Source organism: Paramisgurnus dabryanus, chromosome 12 (genome assembly GCF_030506205.2).
Source record: "Paramisgurnus dabryanus chromosome 12, PD_genome_1.1, whole genome shotgun sequence".
Taxonomy (NCBI): Eukaryota; Metazoa; Chordata; class Actinopteri; order Cypriniformes; family Cobitidae; genus Paramisgurnus; species Paramisgurnus dabryanus.
In genome coordinates this window covers 38,017,991-38,042,464 of record NC_133348.1, presented here as the reverse complement: position 1 = coordinate 38,042,464, position 24,474 = coordinate 38,017,991, and the positions used below count along the sequence as shown (strand labels likewise).

General features: G+C 40.0%; 3 protein-coding genes across 5 annotated transcripts in view; 1 reads left to right on the top strand and 2 right to left on the bottom strand.

Annotated features, from left to right (window-relative positions):
- ddhd1b (DDHD domain containing 1b) overlaps positions 1 to 24,474 on the bottom strand; it is a 336,751-nt gene that overhangs the window by 192,360 nt on the left and 119,917 nt on the right. For both annotated transcript variants that reach the window (XR_010531220.2, XM_065263706.1), the window contains exons 5-7: positions 24,316 to 24,425; positions 24,101 to 24,207; positions 15,656 to 15,909 (exon numbers count right to left, since the gene is read on the bottom strand). Coding sequence is in view for 1 of the 2 variants with exons in the window: in XM_065263706.1 (XP_065119778.1) it covers positions 15,656 to 15,909; positions 24,101 to 24,207; positions 24,316 to 24,425 (471 nt within the window). In the remaining variant the exon portion in view is untranslated. The remainder of the gene's footprint in view (positions 1 to 15,655; positions 15,910 to 24,100; positions 24,208 to 24,315; positions 24,426 to 24,474) is intronic.
- The window catches only part of LOC141279908 (uncharacterized), a 192,843-nt gene that overhangs the window by 77,181 nt on the left and 91,188 nt on the right, over positions 1 to 24,474 (bottom strand). The gene's annotated exons all lie outside the window — the stretch shown is intronic.
- On the top strand, positions 372 to 3,963 carry LOC135745408 (uncharacterized). Of its 2 annotated transcripts, XM_073811471.1 has the most exons (10): positions 372 to 669; positions 930 to 1,215; positions 1,327 to 1,350; positions 1,444 to 1,653; positions 1,749 to 1,834; positions 1,983 to 2,087; positions 2,193 to 2,307; positions 2,385 to 2,466; positions 2,720 to 2,883; positions 2,973 to 3,963. In XM_073811471.1, exons 2-9 carry the CDS (start codon positions 990 to 992, stop codon positions 2,757 to 2,759), a joined length of 888 nt encoding a protein of 295 aa, XP_073667572.1. In that variant the 5' UTR covers positions 372 to 669; positions 930 to 989; the 3' UTR covers positions 2,760 to 2,883; positions 2,973 to 3,963. The 2 variants fall into 2 exon arrangements, with proteins under 2 accessions (XP_073667572.1, XP_073667571.1); XM_073811470.1 differs by lacking the exon at positions 2,973 to 3,963 and having other exon boundaries at positions 2,385 to 2,880.

The window sequence follows — 24,474 nt, the reverse complement described above, 5'->3', positions numbered from 1 at the left end:
CTTCACGCCTCAACACTCTTCACGCCACCGTAGACCTTCGATCACCATTGCCAACATCCTGGACTCAGTCACTTGCTCTGTTTGTTTCACTGCTTTTACCATCATTATTAATAAATCTGTTTTGATCGCCTGCGCTTGCTTCCTCCACTTTATTGTGTCGTTACACTGGAAGGATGACTATAGCTCGGATGAGGATTTTGTTCCTTTCCTACAGCTACGGTACATTTCACGTAGTAGTTACATTTTGGGTTCAACTAATGCTATGTTCATTCTCACAACTATACAGTTCTTTCATTGTCACTTAATTTCTACCATCTGGTTTGTGTAACCAATGTCCATATACTCTGCTTATATACACAGAACTGGTCGTGTCAACACAAATGATCTTGCTGAAATAAGTTTAGATGAAGCTGTGCTTGATGTAGCAACACCCAATCCCCCTGAACTGGAATACATTTCTGAACAAGAACGAGTTCTCTGTGAGGATGATCTGGTGGGAAAAAGTGCCAACATCACCTACAACAACAACCTCCATCAGCTTGCCATGTACTTGATGCTACCACTACAGAAGTGCAACTACATAGACAGTATGTCTGGTGTAGCATGCCATGGTGAACCGCCATTTCGGGTGACCCTGAAACCTGGGGGACTGGAGTCATTTTGGAATGGGTAAGATAAGATGTACATGCATGCAGGGTAGAAGAGCGAGTAAACTGTTTGTAACCAGTAGAGTTGTTATAACATTTACGTACAGCTTATCTATTGTTGGTGTCACCAAGCAATATATTATGTCCTTTACAGTACTTATGCATTTGTGGGTTTTTTATATTAAAGTTTTTCTACACATTTGAGAAGACTATGTCCAAGTGGGGGCAATTTTTTATTTATTTATCTTTTTAAATATTTTTTATATATATATCACAATGCAGTTATGCCCCTTTGGACACACTCTGTGGAAATGGAACTCACAGCCAGTTTTGAAGTTCGGCATGCAAGGGGGTGACTTCATGCTGGCTACCAATATTCTTCTGTCTGGCAACAACTACAGGAAGATTGCCCTCCTCTTTCAATTTATGAAAATGGCAGTGGTTGCTGAGGGGACTTTCTTCCGAATTCAAGACGCTTATTGTATTGATCCTGTCCAGGAATTTTGGGAAAAAAATAGGGCAAACATCATAGACAGGTTGCGTCAGGAAGAACATGTCGTTGTCCTAGGTAAGGTGTAGCATATTTGTTAACCACCATTGAATGTATATGAATTTTTAACACAATCACATCTAAATACAATCATTATTCTAATGGATGTATTTTTGCTCTATTCAATAGGTGATGGCAGAATGGACTCTCCAGGTACTTTGTGTTTGTGAGCAAATGATCCATAAAGTCCAAATGCTGATAGCTGAATTGTGAACTAAAAATTATTATTTTTTTACTTTTTACTAGGACACTGTGCACAATACTGCACTTACACAACTCTTGAGCAAGAGTCAAGAGACATTGTGCACATTGTCACCGTAGACAAGCGAGAAACAAAAAGGAATTCCGTGATTATGGAGAAGGAGTGCTTCATCAGGACCATGGATGCACTAATCAAGGAAATTCCTGTCAGAGAAGTTGTTACAGATGCCCACCCACAAATATCTGCCTTGCTTAGTAAGAATAACTTCTTTGATATGTTGTCTAGAGTCATTGATTTTTATTTTCTTCTGATATTGATTTTATTAGAAATGCTGTGTTTATTGTTACAGATCCTGAACGTGGACGCTACAAAGGCATTCAACACTCACTCGACATAGGGCATGCTGCCAAAAATCTTGGAAAGAAGTTACGACGGGTATGCAATCATCTAAATTTATTCAGTATTCTACAACTAATCAATGAACCTGAAGATTTAAGATTGCATATATTGACTGGCCATACTGTCTTAGTATGGTAATATTTTAGAGCAATATTTTAACCATAGCTTTGTATTGTCTGATCAGGCTGGCACCATAAAAAATCAGAATTCAATTCTGGTTTGGATGAAGGACATCGTGAACCACTTTTGGTATTGCTGCAAACAAGCATTGACAGAGGAGCAGTTCAAGGTATTTTATAAGTTTTTGTAATGTCACTGTAAAAACTATTACTTTGGGCATGCAGAAAGGTGAAGCTTCTAGCTTTATGTAATTTGGGGTGGTCCATTTATGCAGATGATGTGGCATGGAGTCTTGCACCATGTCCGCAACCAACATTCATGGGCAACTGGATGCTGTGAACATGAGCCTCTGGATGAAGGAAGCCAAAACAAGCCATGGATCCAGCAAGGTTTGAACGATTGTAGCCGCTTGATTTTAATTTGATCTTAGATTGTTAATTTTCCTCACCCTGATATGTAATTACAGGTTCAGCAGCTCATAAGGCACTTACAGCAATTGTGCTTGACAAGCGCTGGTTGAGCCAGGTGAAGAAGTTCATAAACTTTAGGTATGCATCTAATGTCATGAAATTATACATGCACAAAACAAAAGTTGCTAATGTATTTATTTACTAATATACATACTCTAACTACACTTATACATAGCCATATTCCATTTCATTCACATTATTGGTAGATGTGTGGGTGTGTAACACATTTTGGTAATTGTTTGAAGAGTGCAGGCTGAAAGTAGTGCCAAACAGATTTAGCCTTTATGACCATTGTGATAAGAAATGTTACTAATGTGTGCCTCCCCGATAGGACCACATCTGATTTGGAAAGCTTCAAAATCATATTCTAATGTATGCGGCAAAGCGCTTCGCCTACAGCCCACCTGTATACAAGACGCGAGTTTTGCTTGCCGCCTTAGATTACAATAACCACAATCATCGCCTGCCAGCCCGTAACAAGGATGGACACAAAATGTAAGTATTTACTGTTACTACTGCACTTTGAGTGGATCTTACCAAACATTTTGAAAATGACTATACTAAAATCGACACTTCCTATACAGATATAGAAGATACTTCAACAAAAAATCAAAAATCTGGAGTGTCTACACCACAAAGGAAAAGAAGCAGTATAGCTACATACAAGACCTTCAGAAGGCCATTCTGGGGAGAAGAATTCGAAGTGGGAGAGGCCTTCCCCGCAAACAGATGCTCAGGTCCGATGACCCAAGGCGCATGGGTTTGCTTGCTGCTGTACCGCCAACACCCACTGCAGAACTTGTGCAGGACCACATTGAAAGAGGAGACATTCCTCCACAGTGACTGTTGTACTGTAATCTGGTTCTTGTAAATATTTGTAATAAATGATGGACAATATTGAACTTTTCAAAAAAATTCTTTATTTATATGCAAAAACTAAATAAGTTAAAATAAATAAAAGTAAAGTGCACAAATGCTGAGGTAACAGAGAACCAAACATACAATTCCCAAATGTTTATAAAATAACATGCTGTTTAGAAATACCTATATAACTATTTACAAATGGATAATAAAAAAAAACTATTCAAGGCGGCGCACCCGGAATCCAGTGTATTGGCCTCTTGGGTCAGGGAACTTGATTCGGACCTTCCATACACAACAGCTGGGTATGACAACTCTGTTGCCCACACCCAGGCGGCCATGCTGCCACAGCACATACTGTCTGTAGGCAGCATGTCTGTACTGACGCTGTTCAACACCCGGCTCCTGGCTGTCATCAACCGCAAAAATGTCATTCCAGGCCGCACGGGCCAGCCGTAACACACCCTCATCCAACACATAGAACTCCATATGTGCGGAGTTGCTTATGCAATTAGCTGGTGTCTGCTTACAACAAAGCCTTTCCAGGTCTGTGGTCATTTCTCTACAATTGGTGCAAGTGCACCAATGCAGGACATCTCCGACAGGGTCAGGGCTATGTGGTATCTCAAGCATGGCCATGACATCGAACATGAGACCTGGCAATCTTGTGAGTATAGAATTCAACAGCTTGTCCTTCTGGTCATACTCAAGCGATTGCAGTTTTACCTACAATGCAAAACAATTCGTTATTTCATATATACACACATCTATCTATCTATCTATCTATCTATCTATCTATCTATCTATCTATCTATCTATCTATCTATCTATATATGTGTGTGTGTGTGTGTGCGTGTGCGTGTGTGTGTGTGTGTGTGTGTATGTATGTGTATATAATATATATATAATGTATATATATTGGGGGTAGGGCATATAAATATATATATATATTGGGGTATTTCTACACACACACACACACACACACACACACACACACACACACACACACACACACACACACACACACACACACACACACACACACACACACACACACACACATAAATATATATAGTGGGGGAAAAGATAAATTTATCTAAAATGACATCTTGAGCAATAATAAACCTTCATTTCAGCTGCACGTCTTGACCGCAGCTCCTGCAGCCTCGACTGCTCCTCAGGGTCGAGAATTTTTGCACCCTTCGCCCCTTTCGATTGCCTCCTCCGCGGAGGTTTATATTGCTTCGATTTGACCCCAATCGCCTGAGGGACATCAGACGAGGCTGACGACGCGGATTCCTGCGATTATAATTATCAGTACATAAATATGCCTAGAGGTTGTAAATAGTGTAAACATGCACAGATTGCATACCATGATGATAAATAGCAATAAACAAGTATGACATAACGGCCAATGTTATGAAAAAATGCAACGTACACAATTAACTTTGTCAATGCATTTTGTAATGTTTACATTACAATAAAAAAAAAAAAAAGAAATTATAAAGTAGACATAACGTAAGACTATAGACTGTTTACTTGTGATTAAGCTGCAATTTTGTAAAAACGTAATAAGCCAGCAAACGCGGTAGGCTACTTTATTATTATATGCCTACTCTACACTTGGAATAAACTTCTTATTATCCAATTACCATCATCTGTAGTTTAGTAGACATGCAGTAGCCTAATATTTGTATGAAATTGTGAAACATTACCTGGTCATTATCTTCGGAGTCCATCTCTGCATATTCACGCCCAACACTATCCTTAAAGGTACGTACAGAGTGGGGGTGCGAAATTACGACAGTTGCAAGTTTTCCCCAGCGACGCTAGGGGTCGCTGTTTGACAAAAACGTCAAACTGCATAGAATGCCTTTAATACTCTTTAGTAATATGCTGAAACTTTGAATTGGTTGTCAAATAAGTCTTAATTGCCAAATATGGTCTGTTTGCAATTTTGGCCTTTTCCCATGGCCTTAAAAATAGTATGTCATACAGAACTGTTTGCCACTGTACGTTAGTATTAACGACGGCAGTGGGGCCGCTGGCCTTAGTCAAACGAGTTCTGTTTCTGTTTCTAAAATCATCAACTATATGTAATACACTTATTTCCCAATAGCTAGCTTGTACAACCTAATAAATAAATAAATTAATGAATAAACTAAAACCTTTTTTTCGTCAACATTCCAAAACATGGTAAATGTCATTTATACTCTTTAGTAATATGCTGAAACTTTGCATTGGTTGTCGATTGAGTCTTAATTGCCAAATATGGTCGGTTTGCAATTTTGGCCTTTTCCCATGGCCTTAAAATAGTATGTCATACAGAACAGCTTGCCACTGTATGTTAGTATTAACGACGGCAGTGGGGCCTCTGGCCTTAGTCAAACGAGTTCTGTTTCTGTTTCTAAAATCATCAACTATATGTAATACACTTAACCAGCAATAGTTAGCCTGCCCGGAACCGAGCTGACTAAAACCACATTACTGTGTGACACCTGCTTTTTATGTGAACGGCCCCTACGCTAATAAGATTTTGTTTCTCTCTCCCTGTCTCGTCCTCGATCACGAGGACAATAAGACAAACAGATCCAGTTCCGGTAAATGTGAAAGTCGGCACACCTCTGATCTACTGGCTGTTCTTCAACGTGATGTCCAGCTGATGCCTGACCAAAGACCACCGGCAGAACCCGCTTAATCTCCGCCTAATCTCCTTCCATTTCAATGTGTATATATATATATCTCCCAAGGGTTTTTTCCTCTTAGGACTTTTTTTTACTTCCCCGGCTAAAATTCCGGGGGTTTTTTCTCCTAGGGGGTTTTTCAACCCGGGGAGGCAGCCTTTTTGGGCTTAACTTCTATACGTTACATTAGTAATACGTTTGCTTATAATGTTGATTTATAGCCGCAGCAAATTTAGCTGCTTGTGCTATCGTGTATTATGTTATGCTATCTGTCGATTTTCTGTGCTTTTCACTACATCTATTATGTAAAGCTGCTTTGATACAATTACCAAATTGTGAAAAGCGCTATATAAATAAAATTGAATTGAAATAAAATTGAATTGAATATACGCGCACCGATGGTGACAGAGAACTAATATCTGACGTTAATAAACTTTTAAATGTTTTTAAGACGTCTTCATCCCATCTTAGGGGTTTATTTTTAATTAAATGCTTCTTAAAACCATGTGTGAATATGTGTAAACCACGTGGTGGGCTTCCTAACCCCTCTGAGTCGTAACACGGGTCACACATATTTAAACTTAATCACAAAAACAGAAACAAACAGGTCACAATCAAATGACAAAGCAAAAAGTGTCTCTCCCAGACCGGCTGCAGCGTCTCCCTTAAATAGTGCACTCTACAGGTGTATCGTATCCAAATGATTAAAGGAACCCGCCCCTCACAGTGGACATCCAGTCGACTCTTCATTAATGATTGAATGATGAGAAAACCAATCAGCATGTCGCCCTGCGAAAGCGAAAGTAAGAGAGAGGCAGAGAGAGAGAGAGAGAACACAAACCAAGATACACATATCCAAAAACTTTTTACACGTCCCTAGGGACGTAACACCCCCACACTTAAGAGCAAAATTATAACGTACAAAAAAATATATACATACATTTATATGCTAAATAACATAAACCACTAATATACCTACATCTTTAAATTCAAACTCTAGAAAGAGTATCAGCAAGGATGTTCTCAGAACCTTTCTCGTGATGAATTTCCAAGTAATAATTCTGCATAAACAATGCCCACCGCATTAAGCGTTTGTTAGCATTGTACATGCGGGACAAAAAGACAAGAGAATGATGATCAGTAAACACGAGTGTAGGTAAACTAGAAGAGCCCAAATACACGTCAAAAATTGTAATGCTTAGAAGCAACACTAAGGTTTCCTTCTCGATGGTAGAATAATTTGCCTGATGTTTATTAAACTTTCGAGAGAAAAACAAACGGGATGGTCCAACCCATCCTTGCCCTCCTGAATCAGTACTGCTCCAGAGCCCATTGCGCTCGCGTCAACCTCCAATTTAAATGCACGATCAAATTGTGGAGCCGCCAGAACTGGACTAGTACACATCAAAGCCTTGGCATTTTCAAACGCAACCTGGCACCCCTCAGTCCATACAAAACTCTGTTTGGGGCTAAGGAGATTAGTAAGAGGAGCTACTACCGTAGCAAAATTTTTGCAAAACCCTCGGTAGTACCCAATAATACCCAAAAATCGTCTTAACTCTCGTCGAGTAACAGGGACAGGAAACTTAGTGATAGCCGCAACTTTTTCCTTTACTACTGTCCATTTCCTACATGTTTTCCTAAATAGGTCACAGTGGCCTGACCAAACACACACTTTGGGAGGTTAAGTGTCAGAAAAGCATGTTCCAAACGTTCAAACACAGAGCGCAATGAAGACAAGTCCTCCTCCCAGCCGATACTGTCCGTCCTCATCAGCACTCATGTCATCTTCAACAGATTCAATTTCAGATGTTATTAACACAGCTATATAATCAGCAACCGGCGTAACTGAATCACATTCGTCACGACCGCATGTTAATATGGCAAACTCGCGTTTTTCGCCTTCTTTCAGGTGTGCGGATAACATAATCTGTATCACTGAGTTTCCTAATTATACTGTACGGACCTGTGTATCAAGTAGACAATGCAGAGCCTGGTATCTGTGATAACACCAGCACTTTATCATCAGGCTGAAAAGAACGCGCAACAGCGTGTCTGTCATATGGCTCCTTCATTCCCAACTGTGCACTTTTCAAGGATTTACGGGCCAAATAACATGCACTATGCAATCTTTCTCTGAAACGATTAACATAGTCAAGGACATTCGTTCGTTTCTCTGCTTTACACTCAGTCATCTGATCTTTCAAAACCTTTAGCGGTCCCCTAACAGTATGACCAAAAACCATCTCGGCCGGACTAAAACCGAGAGATTCCTGCACACTCTCACGTACAGCAAACAAGACTAAAGGGATTCCTTCATCCCAGTCTTTACTTGTTTCCATACAGAATTTTCGAAGCATGGTCTTTAAGGTCTGATGGAACCTTTCAAGCGCACCCTGGCTTTCGGGGTGATACGCATTAGAAACTCTATGCTCAATAGACATAGAAAATTCAACAAATGTCTGGGCTTTTTGTGACCTCTAAATTTCTGCCGATAGGCTTCTGGTACTAATACGTAGGCACGAAAATTTGCTAATTTTACAGCGTCATAATTCAAACTGTCCTCTAAGGACAGAGGGGAAAAAACCTCCAATGCTTTACCCATTAAACGACATTGCAGTAACAAAGCCCAAGATTCCTTTGGCCAACGAAAAGACATAGCAATGCGCTCAAAGGCACTAAAGTAGGAATCTACCTCTGTCTTACGAAACTGTGGCACTAATATAATATTTTTACCAACACCGAATGACTCGGTTGCTGCAGCTGAAACAGACGCTGGGACAACAGTGGGAGTGGACATTACTACAGAGGGAGCACGGGCCACAGTGGCAGCGGGACTAACCCGACGGAGATCAGGTTGCGCAGCGGAGCCTCCCATAATTCGCATGCCGTCAAGCTCCAGCTGTCGCATCTTCACCTGTTTCTCTGCCTCAATCTCAAGTTTGCGAATTTGCAACCGCAAATCCATTTCCGCCTGCCGAGTCTGTAGCTTCTCCTATGATTCAAGTTGCAAACGGGCCAACCGGACCTTAAGCTTTGTTTCCCTTTTGAGGACATAGACATAGGGGAGAAGGGTTCAAATGGAGGCAGCCCAGCCCTAGCATCGGTCTCCACCTCCGCCGCAGGCATAAGCTCCTCCATACCTTCATTCTCACTCATACCAAACATATGTGACCCGTCACGGAAACCAGGGACACAAGTCGGCAGCACAAGTTTCGAGAAAATGAGAATCAAAGTTTTTTTTTGTGTGTGTTTTTTCTTTTGTTGCAGAATCTGTTAGTTGAGATCACAAAGAAGTCTCTCCATGTTTGAGATAGCAGTTTTGGTATATTTAAAAGCGTACATTTTGAGGTTGAAATAGGCTTGTTTTTCCGGAGATTCTAGCGAGCAGCGGGGGGCATCATTGTCTGTGTGTAAAGGGAACAGCGTGACTACTGAATAAGGATAGTTCGACCAAAACTGAAAATAATGTAATTAATGACTTACCCTTATGTCGTTCTAAACTCGGAAGACCTCTGTTCATCTTCGGAACACAGTTTAAGATGTTTTAACGTTAGATTTAGTCCGAGAGCTTTCTGTCCCCTTCATGAAAATCTATGTACGGTTTCCATGTCCAGAAAGGTAATAAAAACATCCTCAAAGTAGTCCATGTGACGTCAGTGGGTCAGTAAGATTGTGTTGAAGCATCGAAAATACAGTTGGGTCCAAAAATAGCAAGAATTATGACTTTATTCAGCATTGTCTTCTCTTCCGGCTCGAGCGTGAAGTCACGTGACTGTAGTGAAGCTGGGGCGGAACAAATAACAGTCAGCCGCATCGTACGTCAGCCGCGTCACTGACTTTATGGGGCGCCGCAGTCGGATGACGTCAAAGTACCGCTCTCGCAGCGCAGCATGAAGTCAAACTCATAAGTTACACAGAGTTTGTTGAATTCTTTATATAATTGGCTACATGTTTTGTCTATCAATATTTTTCAAGTCATTGGCTGATGGAGCAACGAGCGAGCGATTGATAACATCCCTTAAGGACTTCACGTTTTCGACAGTGCTGTTTTTGGTTATCTATTATACTACCTCCCTATTTTAAATACAAAATTTGAAGGCGGGTTCATGTGTTTAACGGAACGTAAATACCGGATTGTAATCTGATATACCCTTACATGTTACAATGTAAATAGTCCTCAGATTGTATATTATATTGTATTACCAGAAGTTCATGCAAAATCTGATGTAAACAATAGACTATATATCTATATTTCACGGATTATATGCATTTTTGGACAAAAATCATTGGATGATTCACACATCTGAAACAGACTGGATTCGACTTGTGATCCCCACAAAGGTAAAAGTCCTGTTTATTTTTGCATGTTGTTCATTCGGACTAAATTACTACATATGATGCTAGAACATATCAAAACGGCTTTACAGGGGGTATGGCTTAGCTAAATGAGATGTAAATTAGCCCTATTGTCTCTCCAGCCAGGGAAAAAGGAAAGTGTTAAGTTTTTTCTTTCTCAAATTTCTCAGCATTCTCTTTCTTGAATGTGTAACATTCAAATGGCCACAACTTCTCCCAATCTTATCAGATTTCCATGTGTTACACATCGTTAGAAAGCTTAGAAACTTTCAGAATCTATGAATAACAAAATGCCCCAGATCCGACTTGTGTCCCTACTTTCCGTGACTGGTCGCATATGCCCCTCCACACTGTCTCCAAACATAGCTACCCTTTCTGGCAACACAAGTACATTCTTTTCCATTAACGTATTATATACCACAGATTTGATCTCTTCCTTAACCCTCTGGGGTCTAAGGGGTTTTTAGGGCCCTGGGGAAGTTTTGACATGCACTGACATTTGTGCTTTTTTCAGTTGCTTAAAATCATATTAATGGCAAAAGTGTCATAACACTGTGTTCATCACAAACTGGGCTACAATATCATATAATCAACATGTATGTACATGTTTGTATTTTTGAGAGAAAAATGTTTATGCGTGGTTTTTGAAAAAGCAAAATTTTTAAGTCACTGATATAACTCCACAAAACTCATTCTAAACATGTTTTCCCAAGACTTTTCAAAACAGGATCTAGTAGTCTAGAGTTTTTTCTTCAAAATTATGTGAAAATCATTTGGCCTACTCATTCACATAAAGCAAGATATTGATTTACAATTTCTAAGACACTTTTGCTTGGGAAAGGCTGTATGCGTGGAGGTGGGAAAGCTCCTGAATAATCAGTGATTGACAGCTGAGAGACAAAAGAGTTGAATAATGAGCCACATAATGAGCCTTGTGGGGATGTTCAACAGGAATGTAACTTTCTCTGTAGTAAAACCATGATAAGGTTTACTTTTCATTATAATGTAAATACACACACACACACACACACACACACACACACACACACACACACACACACACACACACACACACACACACACACACACACACACACACATTATATATATATTATATTATATATAAATATTTTCTATTAATTTCACAAGTATAAGTTACCTTTTAAAAACCATAGCAGCCTAATCATGGTAAAGGTACTGTTTGGCCATCGTAAAGTGAACACAGGGTTTGTGTTTGGTTGGCCAGCGAGAGGTTTACTTTTGTGCAGTAAAAAGCTCAAAAGAACAACTGCCTATCGTTGTCTGGACTCTTATTGGTGTTTTTGTAATCATTATAGTAGCAACACAACAAGGGACACGCGTGATAAACCTATCAATGTTTGTTTACAGCCGCCGCCATTACCTCACGTGTTGATCATGAATGCAGTGAATGTGTGCTCACACTAATGATCCTGTGTTTAATAAACTTGCTGTGCGGAGATATATGCTTAGACGCAACTAAATAAGGATTGTACTGTTTGCAATCGCGTATTTTATAAGAATACCAAAAACTCGCGTGACTCGCGTGTTTGTGTATGTGCATTCCCGTCGCATCAACTGACGGAAGACAAAGAAAACATTCGCGTCTGGAGATACTGACACACATACGCAAGTAAATAAGGATTTAGATGTCATGTTTGGTGCAATCGGATGGAACAACAAGGAATGGAGAGACTGGATTGTGGATTGCGTATCCATTGACTGCAGGAGGCACGAGTCATGCATATGGATGTTTCTGCTCGTTCACTTCAATGGTGCGGGGGTGTGGCGATCTCATCTCATTACAGATAATGAGGTAACTGGAGAAATAAGGTACTTCTCCTCCTTCTCATACAGTTTACACAGAATGACAATATTTGTTTTCAATCTCACTTACATCATTTAAAAGGAGACATTCCAAGCATTATGTAGACATTTATATTTTGTTTTTATGACAAGTATTCGTTAAGTACAGTTTATTTTTCTGACGCGTTTCTGAAAGGACTTCACTGAGGGAGAGAGAACAAAACGCGCATCATGTTTATTTTCTTAATTTTGCGAAAAGCAACACATTCTCTTTTTATTGGGAGTCGACAGAAAAAAACTAGACACTTTAATGTTTTAAATGATGTATAAATCATATCTGTATGTCAAAAATCAGCAGAGTAATTTAAGAGAGTGATTGAAACATAAAAGAGTTTGCGGCGCCCGTGCCACAGTCAACCCCAGAGTGTTAAGAGACTGCTTATTTACAGGAATTTGAAAATATCCTGCTATCAGGACCAAAGCCTCCTTCCTCCTTCCTCAAATTGTTCTAGCGAGGGATTTTCTAGAAACTTTTCCAAACTAAACAGAACCATCCTTTCGACGCTGAAAAACCGCACGGATCAATTCTCAACCATATAGTCATACCAGAGACAAAAATCATGAACTTTTTTTTTAATAAATTTTATGTCGGAACCATTAATTTCATATTTAGATATTAATTAAATTGTATCCCGGACGAGCCCCCAATATGTTACGACCCTTCTTTTGACTCTTTAACGTCTAAGGAATTATTGAAGGGGAACATTTTAAAACAGTTCAGACACGTCACCAATAGTCACTATTAAAGGTTGAAAATTAACAAGAGACACAAAAAGTGAGAATTCAAAAATAAATGTAATTTAATGTATGTAAGGGAATAAATTGGACACAAAAAGTAAGAATTTATAAATACCCAAATGAAGACTAACAGAAGGAACAGCAGGATTGTGCCAAACAAAAGAAAATAACAAAAACAAAAAGAGTCGACTAAACCGAAAACCCGTCTAATCCTAAACAGAAAAATCTTCAACGTCTGTGACGTCGTAAACTAAACTATTCTGAACTAACCAAACAAAAACATACAGAGTGGCACAAATCCCTAACCTAATGTAAATAACAAAAGTATCCTACATGTGTGCAAATGTACGTGGTGGGCTTACCTAACCCATCTGAGTCGTAACACGGGTCACACATATTTAAACTTAATCACAAAACAGAAACAAACAGGTCACAATCAAATGACAAAGCAAAAAGTGTCTCTCCCAGACCGGCTGCAGCGTCTTTTAAGTTTAACCAGATACAACTAAAATATTTGTTTCTTGAATGTCTATAAGAAACTTTTGACAAAACAAACGTTTATATCAATCTATATTTGCCATAAAATACACACTGCCACTTCACCTAAATTCTAAAATAATACTTTATTTTTGTCAATGCAGACATAAGATTCATTGTATAATATACACATATTCACACATGGTTTTAAAAAAGTAATTAATTAAAAACAAACTCTGAAGATGGGATGAAAACATCTTTAACCCCTTAAGTGGTGCAAATACCTTTAGAGTGGGGGGGTGAAATTGTGATATACATCTTCAAATTAATATAACTCTGGCATTTTTTGGTCTAGAAGCCTAATCTTGGTCTTGATTTAAAGAAGACACTTTGGGGTTTTCACAGAGGTGAAAGGAGGTGAACATATTAAATTGTTATAGCAGTTTACATTTGTTTGAATAAATAAAAATAATTCCATAACATATTATTTTTATAAATAAAATTATAAAAATGTAAATATTTCACAAAAATAATAATGCAAACATGAAGCCATAAGTCTCAAGTAGTTCTGATCCAAATTTCAAGTTAAAATCACAAAAAATGAGGTGTGTGTCACACTTTTAGGGGTTTTGCCAACAACGGCCACTAGGTGTCAACGGTTTGCAGCATACACTTGTCACAAATTATTCAATTACTATCACTGCATTATTATTACTGCAAAAATGTTTTGAAATATGAAAACTACATTCTTAGAGCTTTCCAACAATATATAGTTTGTCAACATTTTTGAAGATTTATTATATGATATTAGAATTATGAATATATAAAATTAATATGCATTCCTATGAGGGGTGGGGTCATGTAACTAAAAACTGTCACTACGTTATTTCTATCATCAAATGACCTTGAAATATGAAAACTACATTCTGAGAGCTTTCCAGTGATATATAGTTTGTCATGATTTTTTAGGTTTAGAGTAAGGTTTTAGTCTTATAAATACGTAAAAACAAATTAGGCCTACCTGTGGCCCCGTGACATTTTAGAAACTGACTCTCATTAAGTCATAATTCTCCCAAAATGGCAATGAAATATGAAAACTACACACCTAGAGCTTTCCAACAATATATAGTTTGTCAAGATTGTTTAGGTTTAGAACAGGGTATTAGTGCTATACATATGCAAAAACAAATTGAGTCCAAATGTGGCAGAGTGACATTTTAGAAACTGACTCTCACTACATCATTATTTTAAATGGTGATGCAATATGAAAACTACACTCTTAGAGCTTTCCAGTGATATATAGTTTGTCATGATTGTTTAGGTTTGGAACAGGGTATTAGTGTTACAAATATATAACAACAACGTGAGCCCACCTGTATACCCGTGGCATTTTAGAAAATAGCTCTCACTATCTCATTCCTTTACAAAAATAGTGATAATAAATGAAATCTACACTCTTAGAGCTTTCAAATGATATATAGTTTGTCATGATTGGATAAGAATTCACATGCAAAACACTGAAGTAAATATTGACGTCCCGCTGACGGGACAGTGACATTTATCAGTTTTGAGGCGCACTTAAAATCGAATCAATTACTCTCCCTACATAATTTATTTTATAAAACACTGTTGATATATGTATTCTAGAGGCTTAGACCTTTCCAACAATATATAGTTTGTTGTGATATACATCAAATATATATGGAAAATATTGACGTAAACTTAGGTGTCCCGTGAGCGGGACAGCGCCACTTAAGGATTAATACGTTTAAAAGTTTTGCACACATGTACTTTTGTTATTTACGTTTAAGTTAGGTTAGGGATTTGTGGCCCTCTGTATGTTTTTGTTTGGTTAGTTCAGAATAGTTAAGTTTACAACGTCACGGACGTTGAAGATTTTTATTTTATTATTTTCTTTTAAGTTTAGGATTAGACGGGTTTTCGGTTTAATCAGCTCTTTTTGGTTTTTGTTATTTTCTTTTGTTTGGCACAATCCTGCTGTTCCCTCGGTTAATCTTCATTTGGGTATTTATAAATTCTTACTTTTTGTATCCAACTTATTCCCTTACATACATTAAATTAAATTTATTTTTGAATTCTTGCTTTTTGTGTCTCTTGTTAATTTTCAACCTTTAATAGTGACTATTGGTGACGTGTCTGAACTGTTTTAAAATGTTCCCCTTCAATAATTCCTTAGACGTTAAAGAGTCAAAAGAAGGGTCGTAACAGCAATCAAGAAAAACTGTAATATTATTTATGCAAACCTTAAGCGTGTAAGTCGAAGTTCTTCCAACAGCTGTCGCTCATAGCCATGTCTGCTTGTATCGGTCTCAATGAAATCTGGCACCACTTCAGAAACAAAGCGTACAGGGTCCCACCCTGTCATGATATCAAAAGTGATGACACAGCCAAGTGAATGAGAAACGATGGACACTTTTCCTTTCTCTGCAAATTCTGGGTTGCGCTCACAGAAGAGTGTGTAGAGTCGGTTCATTTCTTTGGTCAGACCTCGTGTTATCTGAGGAAAAAGGAGCAAAAAGTGTGAAACAACACCTTGTTTATTTGTCTTTGTAGAACAAAAAGAGAAAGAATAAGTGTGTTCATACTGTATAAGGCATCACTTTGATTAATTTTACATAATACTTCTGTTCTAAAATCTAGAGAGCTACCTACCATCTACATCAGGGATGGGCAACTTCGGTCCTGGAGGGCCGGTGTCCTGCAGGGGTTTAGCTCCAACTTGCCTAAGCACACCTGCCTAAAGGTTTCCAGTATGCCTAGTAAGACCTTAATTTGCTGCTTCAGGTGTGTTCAGTTATGGTTGGAGATAAACTCTGCAGGACACCGGCCCTCCAGGACCGAAGTTGCCCATCCCTGATCTACAAGGCCCAATTACCGTTCCAATTCCAAGTTGGCATTTAGCCAATTTCACATAACATCCCTAAATTTTTCATTGATCCTGTAGCGTGTCGTAATAATTACACATGCAGCTCGTATGAGTGTCAACACAAGACTGGTTTATTTACATAACCCCTTTCACCAACAGGGGTCGCCACCCAGTGACATAAACATCAACACTGATACTTAAAGTGACAGTGCATAACTCTACATCCTCTTTCTTTCAGATGAGATATAGTTCAACTTAACACAGCCCACATAACACTTTTCATAGGCATCACATAACAAAACCAAAACAAAAACACCTACTGAATTATCTGTCCATGCCACCTACCACAGAACAAAAGGTGACACACAACTTTAATAGTAGGGTAGTGTATGAGCAAATAAAGTTAGTTCAGTTAACGAAGGAACACAGTTATAATTTCCATATCTTGATTTTAGTTTATTTCTTCAGCCTAGGTACTGACATAGTCCCGATAACGCTGATTGGGTTGGCTAACTCTGCCTGCTCGAGTAACCACCAACTGTCTCTCAGTTACTCAAACATGTCAGCTGCAGTAAATGACCATGGTAGTGTGGGGATGTCATGGGGGTGCATAGGTTCCCTTGTGTGATGAGCTGTCAAAGCATTGCATGCAGCACAATGAGATACCTCGCCTTCAATATCTGTGTACATTGAGGTCCAGTACATAGTCTCTCGGGCTCTGCGTTTGGTGGCTTCAATCCCGGGATGGCCCTGATGTAGCTGGCCAACATAGAACTTTTGCAGTGCTGCAGGTATTACTAGCCTCTGCCCCTGTAGGAGCAGTCCATCCTCCAGCGTCAACTCTTCCTTCATGGAGAAGAACGGTCGCAACTGTTGCGGCAGCTCCTTGGAGGTGCTGGGCCAGCCCTGCCTGATGACTTCAGAGAGCAGTTGGCAGGTGATGTCACTTTTGATCGCATTCCGTAATTCATCTGTACGACGTGAGGAGAGAACCTGGACAGTCATCACTTCCAGTAAGTCATCAGTAAGTGGGGGATCCGACTCAGGTAAGTGTGCACGCGACAATGCGTCTGCAACAAACAGTTCCTTGCCACGCTTATATAACACATCCGAATCGTAACGTTGCAATTTTAGCATCATACCCTGCAGGCGTGGTGATGCAGTGTGCAGCGGTTTCCTCAGGATCTTTATCAGGGGCTGATGATCCGTTTCAGCAGTAACAGGGCGGCCATAGATATAATCATGAAATGTTTTAGCTGCAAACACCAGTGCTAACATTTCTTTTTCGATCTGAGCATACCTGGACTCAGTTGGTGTGAGGGCACGTGATGCGAAAGCCACAGGCCTCCCGTTTTGGAGGCACACCGCCCCAAGACCATGTTGCGAGGCGTCTGCTGATATGACCACAGGCTTTGATGTGTCGAAAAATTGCAGCACAGGAGGATTAGTCAGTGCCTGCTTCAGTTTGCTGAACGCCGCATCGTGGGCATCATGCCAGTGCCACTCCACATCGTGGTGTATCAGCTGTCTCAGGGGGCCAGTCATGTGACTATACTGGGAAATAAATTTGGATAGGTAGTTTGTCATTCCCAGAAACTGCTGTAGAGCCTGTTTATCCTGTGGTTTCTCCATCTCGCAGACAGCTTTGATCTTTTCAGGATCTGGTTTAACACCATCAGCGGTTAACAGGTGGCCTACATAGTGTAAACAGTTGACTCTGAATTTGCACTTGTCAGGATTGAGCTTTAGGTTGATGGCACGGATCCTGTTTGAAACCTGTGTTAGGGGTTTATCATGTTCTTGTAACATACGTCCCCATATTAGGATGTCATCGACCACAATCTCGCAAGGTTGTCCAGCAAATAGCTGCTCCATCGCGTTCTGAAAGACCTCACGGCATATGCCGTATGGCATTCTTAGGAATCTATATCAGCCATGAGGTGACATGAATGTGGTGAGCTTGGAGGAGGCGCGGTCAAGGGGTATTTGCCAAAACCCACATTTGGCGTCTAGGATGCTAAATATTTTTGCACCGGGCATGTCTGCAATGATTTGGTCAATTGACTTGAGCGGATGACGGGGTCTGAGGAGGGCCCTGTTCAGATGCACTGGGTCGATGCAAAGTCGCACTGTTCCGTCTTTTTTCTTTGCTGCAACCATGGCAGACACCCAGTCTGTTGCGTCATTTTCTGGTGTAATGACACCAATGGCGGTCATTCGGTCCAGCTCCGCCTTAACCTTCTCTTTCATGGCAACGGGGATCCTGCGGGGGGCACATATCGTGGGGACAACAGTGTCATCTAGTCTCATATGATATGTTACAGGCAATTTACCTATGACATTGGTGTCAAAAAGGTCCTTGTACACCAGTAGTTCTGGAGCTTCTTGTTGTATCATGTGGACGTCAGGTCCGAGCTGTATGAGACCAATAGCAATACTGTCTTGTAGTCCCAGTATGGGTTTTACATCCCTGTTGATCACATGAAACTTGAACTGTCCCTGTGTACAATGTAGTGTTACAGTGCTATCTGTTTTGATTGTCTCACCTCCATAAGCCACTAGATTGACCTTTTCATTTGAATCCACATGCACAGTGTGGTCCACTGAATGCAGCATTTTGCTGGGCAGCACATTACATTTGGCACCAGTGTCCACTTTTACTTTAAGTTGTCCATTTCCGTTCCTCATTGCGAGCGAGGCAAAGATTTCCCCCTTCTGTGCGGGCGTGAGTATTGTGTCACAGTAAAAAGTGTCAACAATTTGTTCATCTGGTTCAATGGTAAACTCATTTACTTTACCTATTTCTCTTCTTCTGTATAGAGTGCAGGCTGTGGGGCGAGCTGTGGCCTGCGCTGGTGCAGAGCGACAACATCTAGCAAAGAGATTAGGTTTTCCACAGTTGTTGCATATCTTATTAAAAGCAAAACATTTGCTGCGGACAGGTGAGTGTTGGCCATTACAATTGCCACAGCGAGCCTTCTGAATTGTGCATACTTCAGCTTCCTTATGAAGTTCCTTAGAGCTTTTCTCTGACTGTTCATAGAGCATGCTAATTGCCAGTTCAAAAGTGAGCTTCTTTTCACGTAATAGTTGTTTGCGGAGGATGTCACTCTGTATCCCGCAGACGATACGATCCCTGATTAATTCATCACGGAGTGCGCCGAAATCGCATTTCTTCGCCAGTATTTTTAAAGTAGCGACATACGTTTGAAACTACCCACCGGTTCCCTGGCTAGCGGTGTTGAAAGCATGCCTGTCCATAATGACGTTTTTCGCTGGCAAGCATAATTCAGCAAACTTTACCAGTAGCGTCTCCGGGTCTTCCTGACTTTCCCCCTCTGCATAAACAAATGATTCTGACTTTTCAACAGCCTCCGGGCCGGCAAGGTTCAGCAGCGTGTAGGCTTGAACTTTCTTGGATTTATCCGACAGTCCTGCGTTGCAGTAGATTGTCCAGTTGTCGGCAATGTTGTCATCAAACAGTAGTGGGTCGATACGACGGAGTCCTTGAGCCATTATCAGACGCTTCTGACACCATGTAGCGTGTCGTAATAATTACACATGCAGCTTGTATGAGTGCCAACACTAGACTGGTTTATTTACATAACCCCTTTCACCAACAGGGGTCGCCACCCAGTGACATAAACATCAACACTGATACTTAAAGTGACAGTGCATAACTCTACAGATCCGCCCATTTTATCGAGGATGCATCAGGAGGTATGACAGCCATGTTTCCAAGAATGCATTTCCCATCAACAGCAATGTAGCAAAAAACCTTCACATTATTCAAAATATTACTCTTTCTGTGTCATAAAATGTAGTTTTAAGAGCTGTTTAGTAGAGAATATAGATGAATAAACTTCAAATATGTGGTCAGTTAGTAAAGATAGCGCCTATATTAAAATTTCCTTTTGGATATGTGAGTTCCAGTGAATCAGCAGGTGGTCAGCGGCATGTACACTGCCAAGGGCAGCCTCATTTCGGCAAGTCCAACTGAAATTTGCCACTGTCTCAGTGCAGCTGCTCTGCCCTCCGTTGTCTGATGGTCAAACATGATGAAATATGTATTTGAACACACTGCTATTTTGCAAGTTCTCCCACTTCATGGAGGGGTCTGAAATTTGTCATCGTAGGTGCATGTCCATTGTGAGAGACATAATCTAAAAAAAATCCAGAAATCACAATGTCTGATTTTTTTACTATTTATTTGTACGATACAGCTGCAAATAAGTATTTGAACACCTGAGAAAATCAATGTTAATATTTGGTACAGTAGCCTGTGTTTGCAATTACAGAGGTCAAACATTTTCTGTAGTTTTTCACCAAGTTTGCACACTGCAGGAGGGATTTTGGCCCACTCCTCCACACAGATCTTCTCTAGATCAGTCAGGTTTCTGGCCTGTCACTGAGAAACACAGAGTTTGAGCTCCCTCCAAAGATTCTCTATTGGGACCTTGATATGCTTCTTACAGAGCCACTCCTTGGTTATCCTGGCTGTGTGCTTCGGGTCATTGTCATGTTGGAAGACCCAGCCTCCACCCATCTTCAATGCTCTAACTGAGGGAAGGAGGTTGTTCCCCAAAATCTTGCAATACATGGCCCCGGTCATTTAATACAGTGCAGTCGCCCTGTGCTGGTTTAAGCAGGGGGAACCTTCCGTGCCATGCATGATTTCAAACCATGACGTCTTAGTGTATTACCAACAGTAACCTTGGAAACGGTGGTCCCAGCTCTTTTCAGGTCATTGACCATCTCCTCCCGTGTAGTTCTGGGCTGACTTCTCACCTTTCTTAGGATCATTGAGACCCCACGAGTTGAGATCTTGCATGGATCCCCAGTCCGAGGGAGATTGACAGTCATGTTTAGCTTCTTCCATTTTCTAATGATTGCTCCAACAGTGGACCTTTTTTCACCAAGCTGCTTGGCAATTTCCCGTGGCCTTTTCCAGCCTTGTGGAGGTGGGCAATTTTGTCTCTAGTGTCTTTGGACAGCTCTTTGGTCTTGGCCATGTTAGTAGTTGAATTCTTACTGATTGTATGGGGTGGACAGGTGTCTTTATGCAGCTAACGACCTCGAACAGGTGCATCAAATTTAGGATAATAAATAGAGTGCAGGTGAAAACTTTAAACGCAGACTAACAGGTCTTTGAGGGTCAGAATTCTAGCTGATAGACAGGTGTTCAAATACTTATTTGCAGCTGTATCATACAAATAAATAGTTTAAAATCATACATTGTGATTTCTGGATTTTTTTTTAGATTATGTCTCTCACAGTGGACATGCACCTATGACAATTTCAGACCCCTCCATGATTTCTTAGTGGAAGAACTTGCAAAATAGCAGGTTTTCAAATACGTATTTTGCCCACTGTATTATCTATTAGCATTTTTTTTGTCTCATCAATTAATTTATTTCTCTATATTATTCATATTAAGCCTGTTATTTGTTTGTTATTATAGTTTTAACTGATGTTAAAGTTACCCTTCATGGTTACACTTTATTTTGATAGTCCACTTTAGACATTCTACTAACTATAAATAACTTTGCAACTACATGTCAGCTAACTTTCAATATTTTGCAACTATACGTCAACTAACTGTCGTTAGTGTATCGAAATAGAGTGTTACCTTTTCATGTGTTTATTTCATGTTGTACAAACCTTTTGTAGTATTAAAATAAATGGTTGTGTTTTATATCATACTTCATTTCATAATAAATACATTAAAGCTTATCAGCATATGCACATGTTGCCTGAACTGGGCCGGAGTGGGGCCCCTTTTCGGCCCGGGAGTTTCAGACCCAAGACCGTCCCACTTTTTCCATGGTGTAATTCCAAATCAGCATTTTTTCCAAATTGGATAAATGAAGCAACCGTTCAGCTCTTACTATTGTGTATAGTTTTAATTAATACTATGGTTCAACAAACAATGTAAAGGTTAAATAAAAATTACGTAATAATTAACTTATTCACTACAAAAAATAATTAGTAATAAAAATAAAATAACAATACATAGTAATTTTACTGCATATACAGATCAAGCTTGAGTTTTGTTATCAATATTAAATTAAGTCTATGAATCGCCATGTATTGGCCATGTAAGGCTTTTAATAAAATGTTATATTATATTTTGCTTGTGAATAGGTTGACAACGGTATTAGCTGAATAATTACATTGCTAGTGCTAATCATAGGCATATCTCTCTTTACCTGTTGCCACTTGTGTTTGTCCTCTTGAAAATAAATCTTTAAGCTTGGCACATTTGCTAGCATCCTCCTCCAATGCCTTTTTCAGCCCCTTATGGCCTCTTCCTCCCACCCATCCTCCCTAACACGTACGGTTACAGTAGGGCTGGCCCAGCTATTGGTAGGCGCCAGCAGTAGCATACCTGAGAAAAGTTTTGGAAAAGACGGGCTATGGACCCAACCAGCTCTATTGGAGGGAAGGGGAGAACTCCCTCACATGGTACAACCCATGCAGAGGCTGCGTGCTGTGGTGTCAAAATGCGGAACGTGTGTAATGTTATTTAAGAGAAGATAGACTCAATAACGTGACAAATGAAAAAAATAACTTGACAGTCCCAAAACTTAAGCGGCCCACCGGGAATTCTCCCGGTTTTCCAGATAACCCACCCCGGGCCTTTGCCTGAATCACATATTCATATTTTCAATATGAATTTCACATTTTATATATTTTGTTAAAGATACATTAAAATAAGAATAGCCACATATTGGTTAGCTTGAATGATGACCTGAAGTACTGCAATTTAACCGGACTTGCGTCCTCCCGCCCTCGGGAGATCATTCTTTCGACTCTGAAATTGCAAGTTCGAACTACCAAGGATGCAAGTCCGAACTTGGCGTACTTGGTATTAGTGTTGCTTTTGTGAACGAAATGTATGACTAAATATCGTCCTCAAAAAACCTTTATCATGTGTCAAAAATGAGACGAGATGCAACGTAAATGCTGGTCATGTGACAATGACTATAATTAAATGTATAATGCAATATAGTTGATGAATAAAAACAAAACTAAAATTTCTCTTTATTTTCGTTGACCAAAACGAGATGAAGCAAAATATTCCAGCATCTCTGCGCCCCCGCCATCTGACTGCAGATCGAGCCGCAAAAAAAATAAAAGTACCGGAAGAGCGATTAGAAAGCATGAGGAGCAGTCTGCTCTGGCGATGCCCTGATATCATACGCCATCCATTTGCACAGTAAAGCTGCATTCAGACTAGCACTAGCAGAGTGACGCAATCTCATTGATTTCAATAGAAGTTTGTGCGACTTCCAGCTACAGTAATCGTTGCTGACTGGATGGGGCATGTCCAGTCACGCAACAAAGTTGCCACGTATTGGTTAGATTGAATGATGACCTGAAGTACTGCAATATAACCGGACTTGCGTCCTCCCGCCCTCGGGAGATCGTTCTTCCGACTCTGAACTTGCAAGTTCGAACTACCGCATATTTCCGCATCTCTGCGCTCCCGCCATCTGACTGCAGATCGAGCCACATAAAAATTTAAAGTACCGCAAGAGCGATTAGAAAACATGAGGAGCAGTCTGCTCTCGCGATGCTTTGATATCATACGCCATCCATTTGCACAGTAAAGCTGCAGTAAAGTTTGTGCGACTTCTGGCTACAGTAACCGTTGCCGACTGGATGGGGCATGTCCAGTTACGCAACAAAGTTGAGAATTTTTTTACTTTATGCAAATTATGCACGACATTCAGGAGCAAGCTCAATCTTGTAATATTCAGTATCTTTGTTGCAATGCATTATGTAAATACTTCCTCAATGAAGGATGCATACATCTCACCTCATCCCTGTACAAGGGGCTTGTGTAGTACATGATGTCCATTGCACTGCTGTTTAGCATGTCTCTCAAACCTCTCACTTTATCAGGAGTAATGGAGTCCACAGTGTCTAAAAAATTACATTTAATCACAGATTAACTTGAACATTAATTAATCCTGACAGACGTTTTAATACATAATGTACTTTTTTTTTACAATATTTGCCCATAGACAATACCTCCATCAAGAGTCAGTTTAGATCTCCATTCCACAGGAAGGAACTCAACATGTTCATTTGTTCGGTCAGAAAAGTGCTTCTCCTCCATCTTACGAGCAGCATCACGCATCCTAACCATTAATGATATGCATAATTTTTCAGTCTAGATGGTTTGTGCAG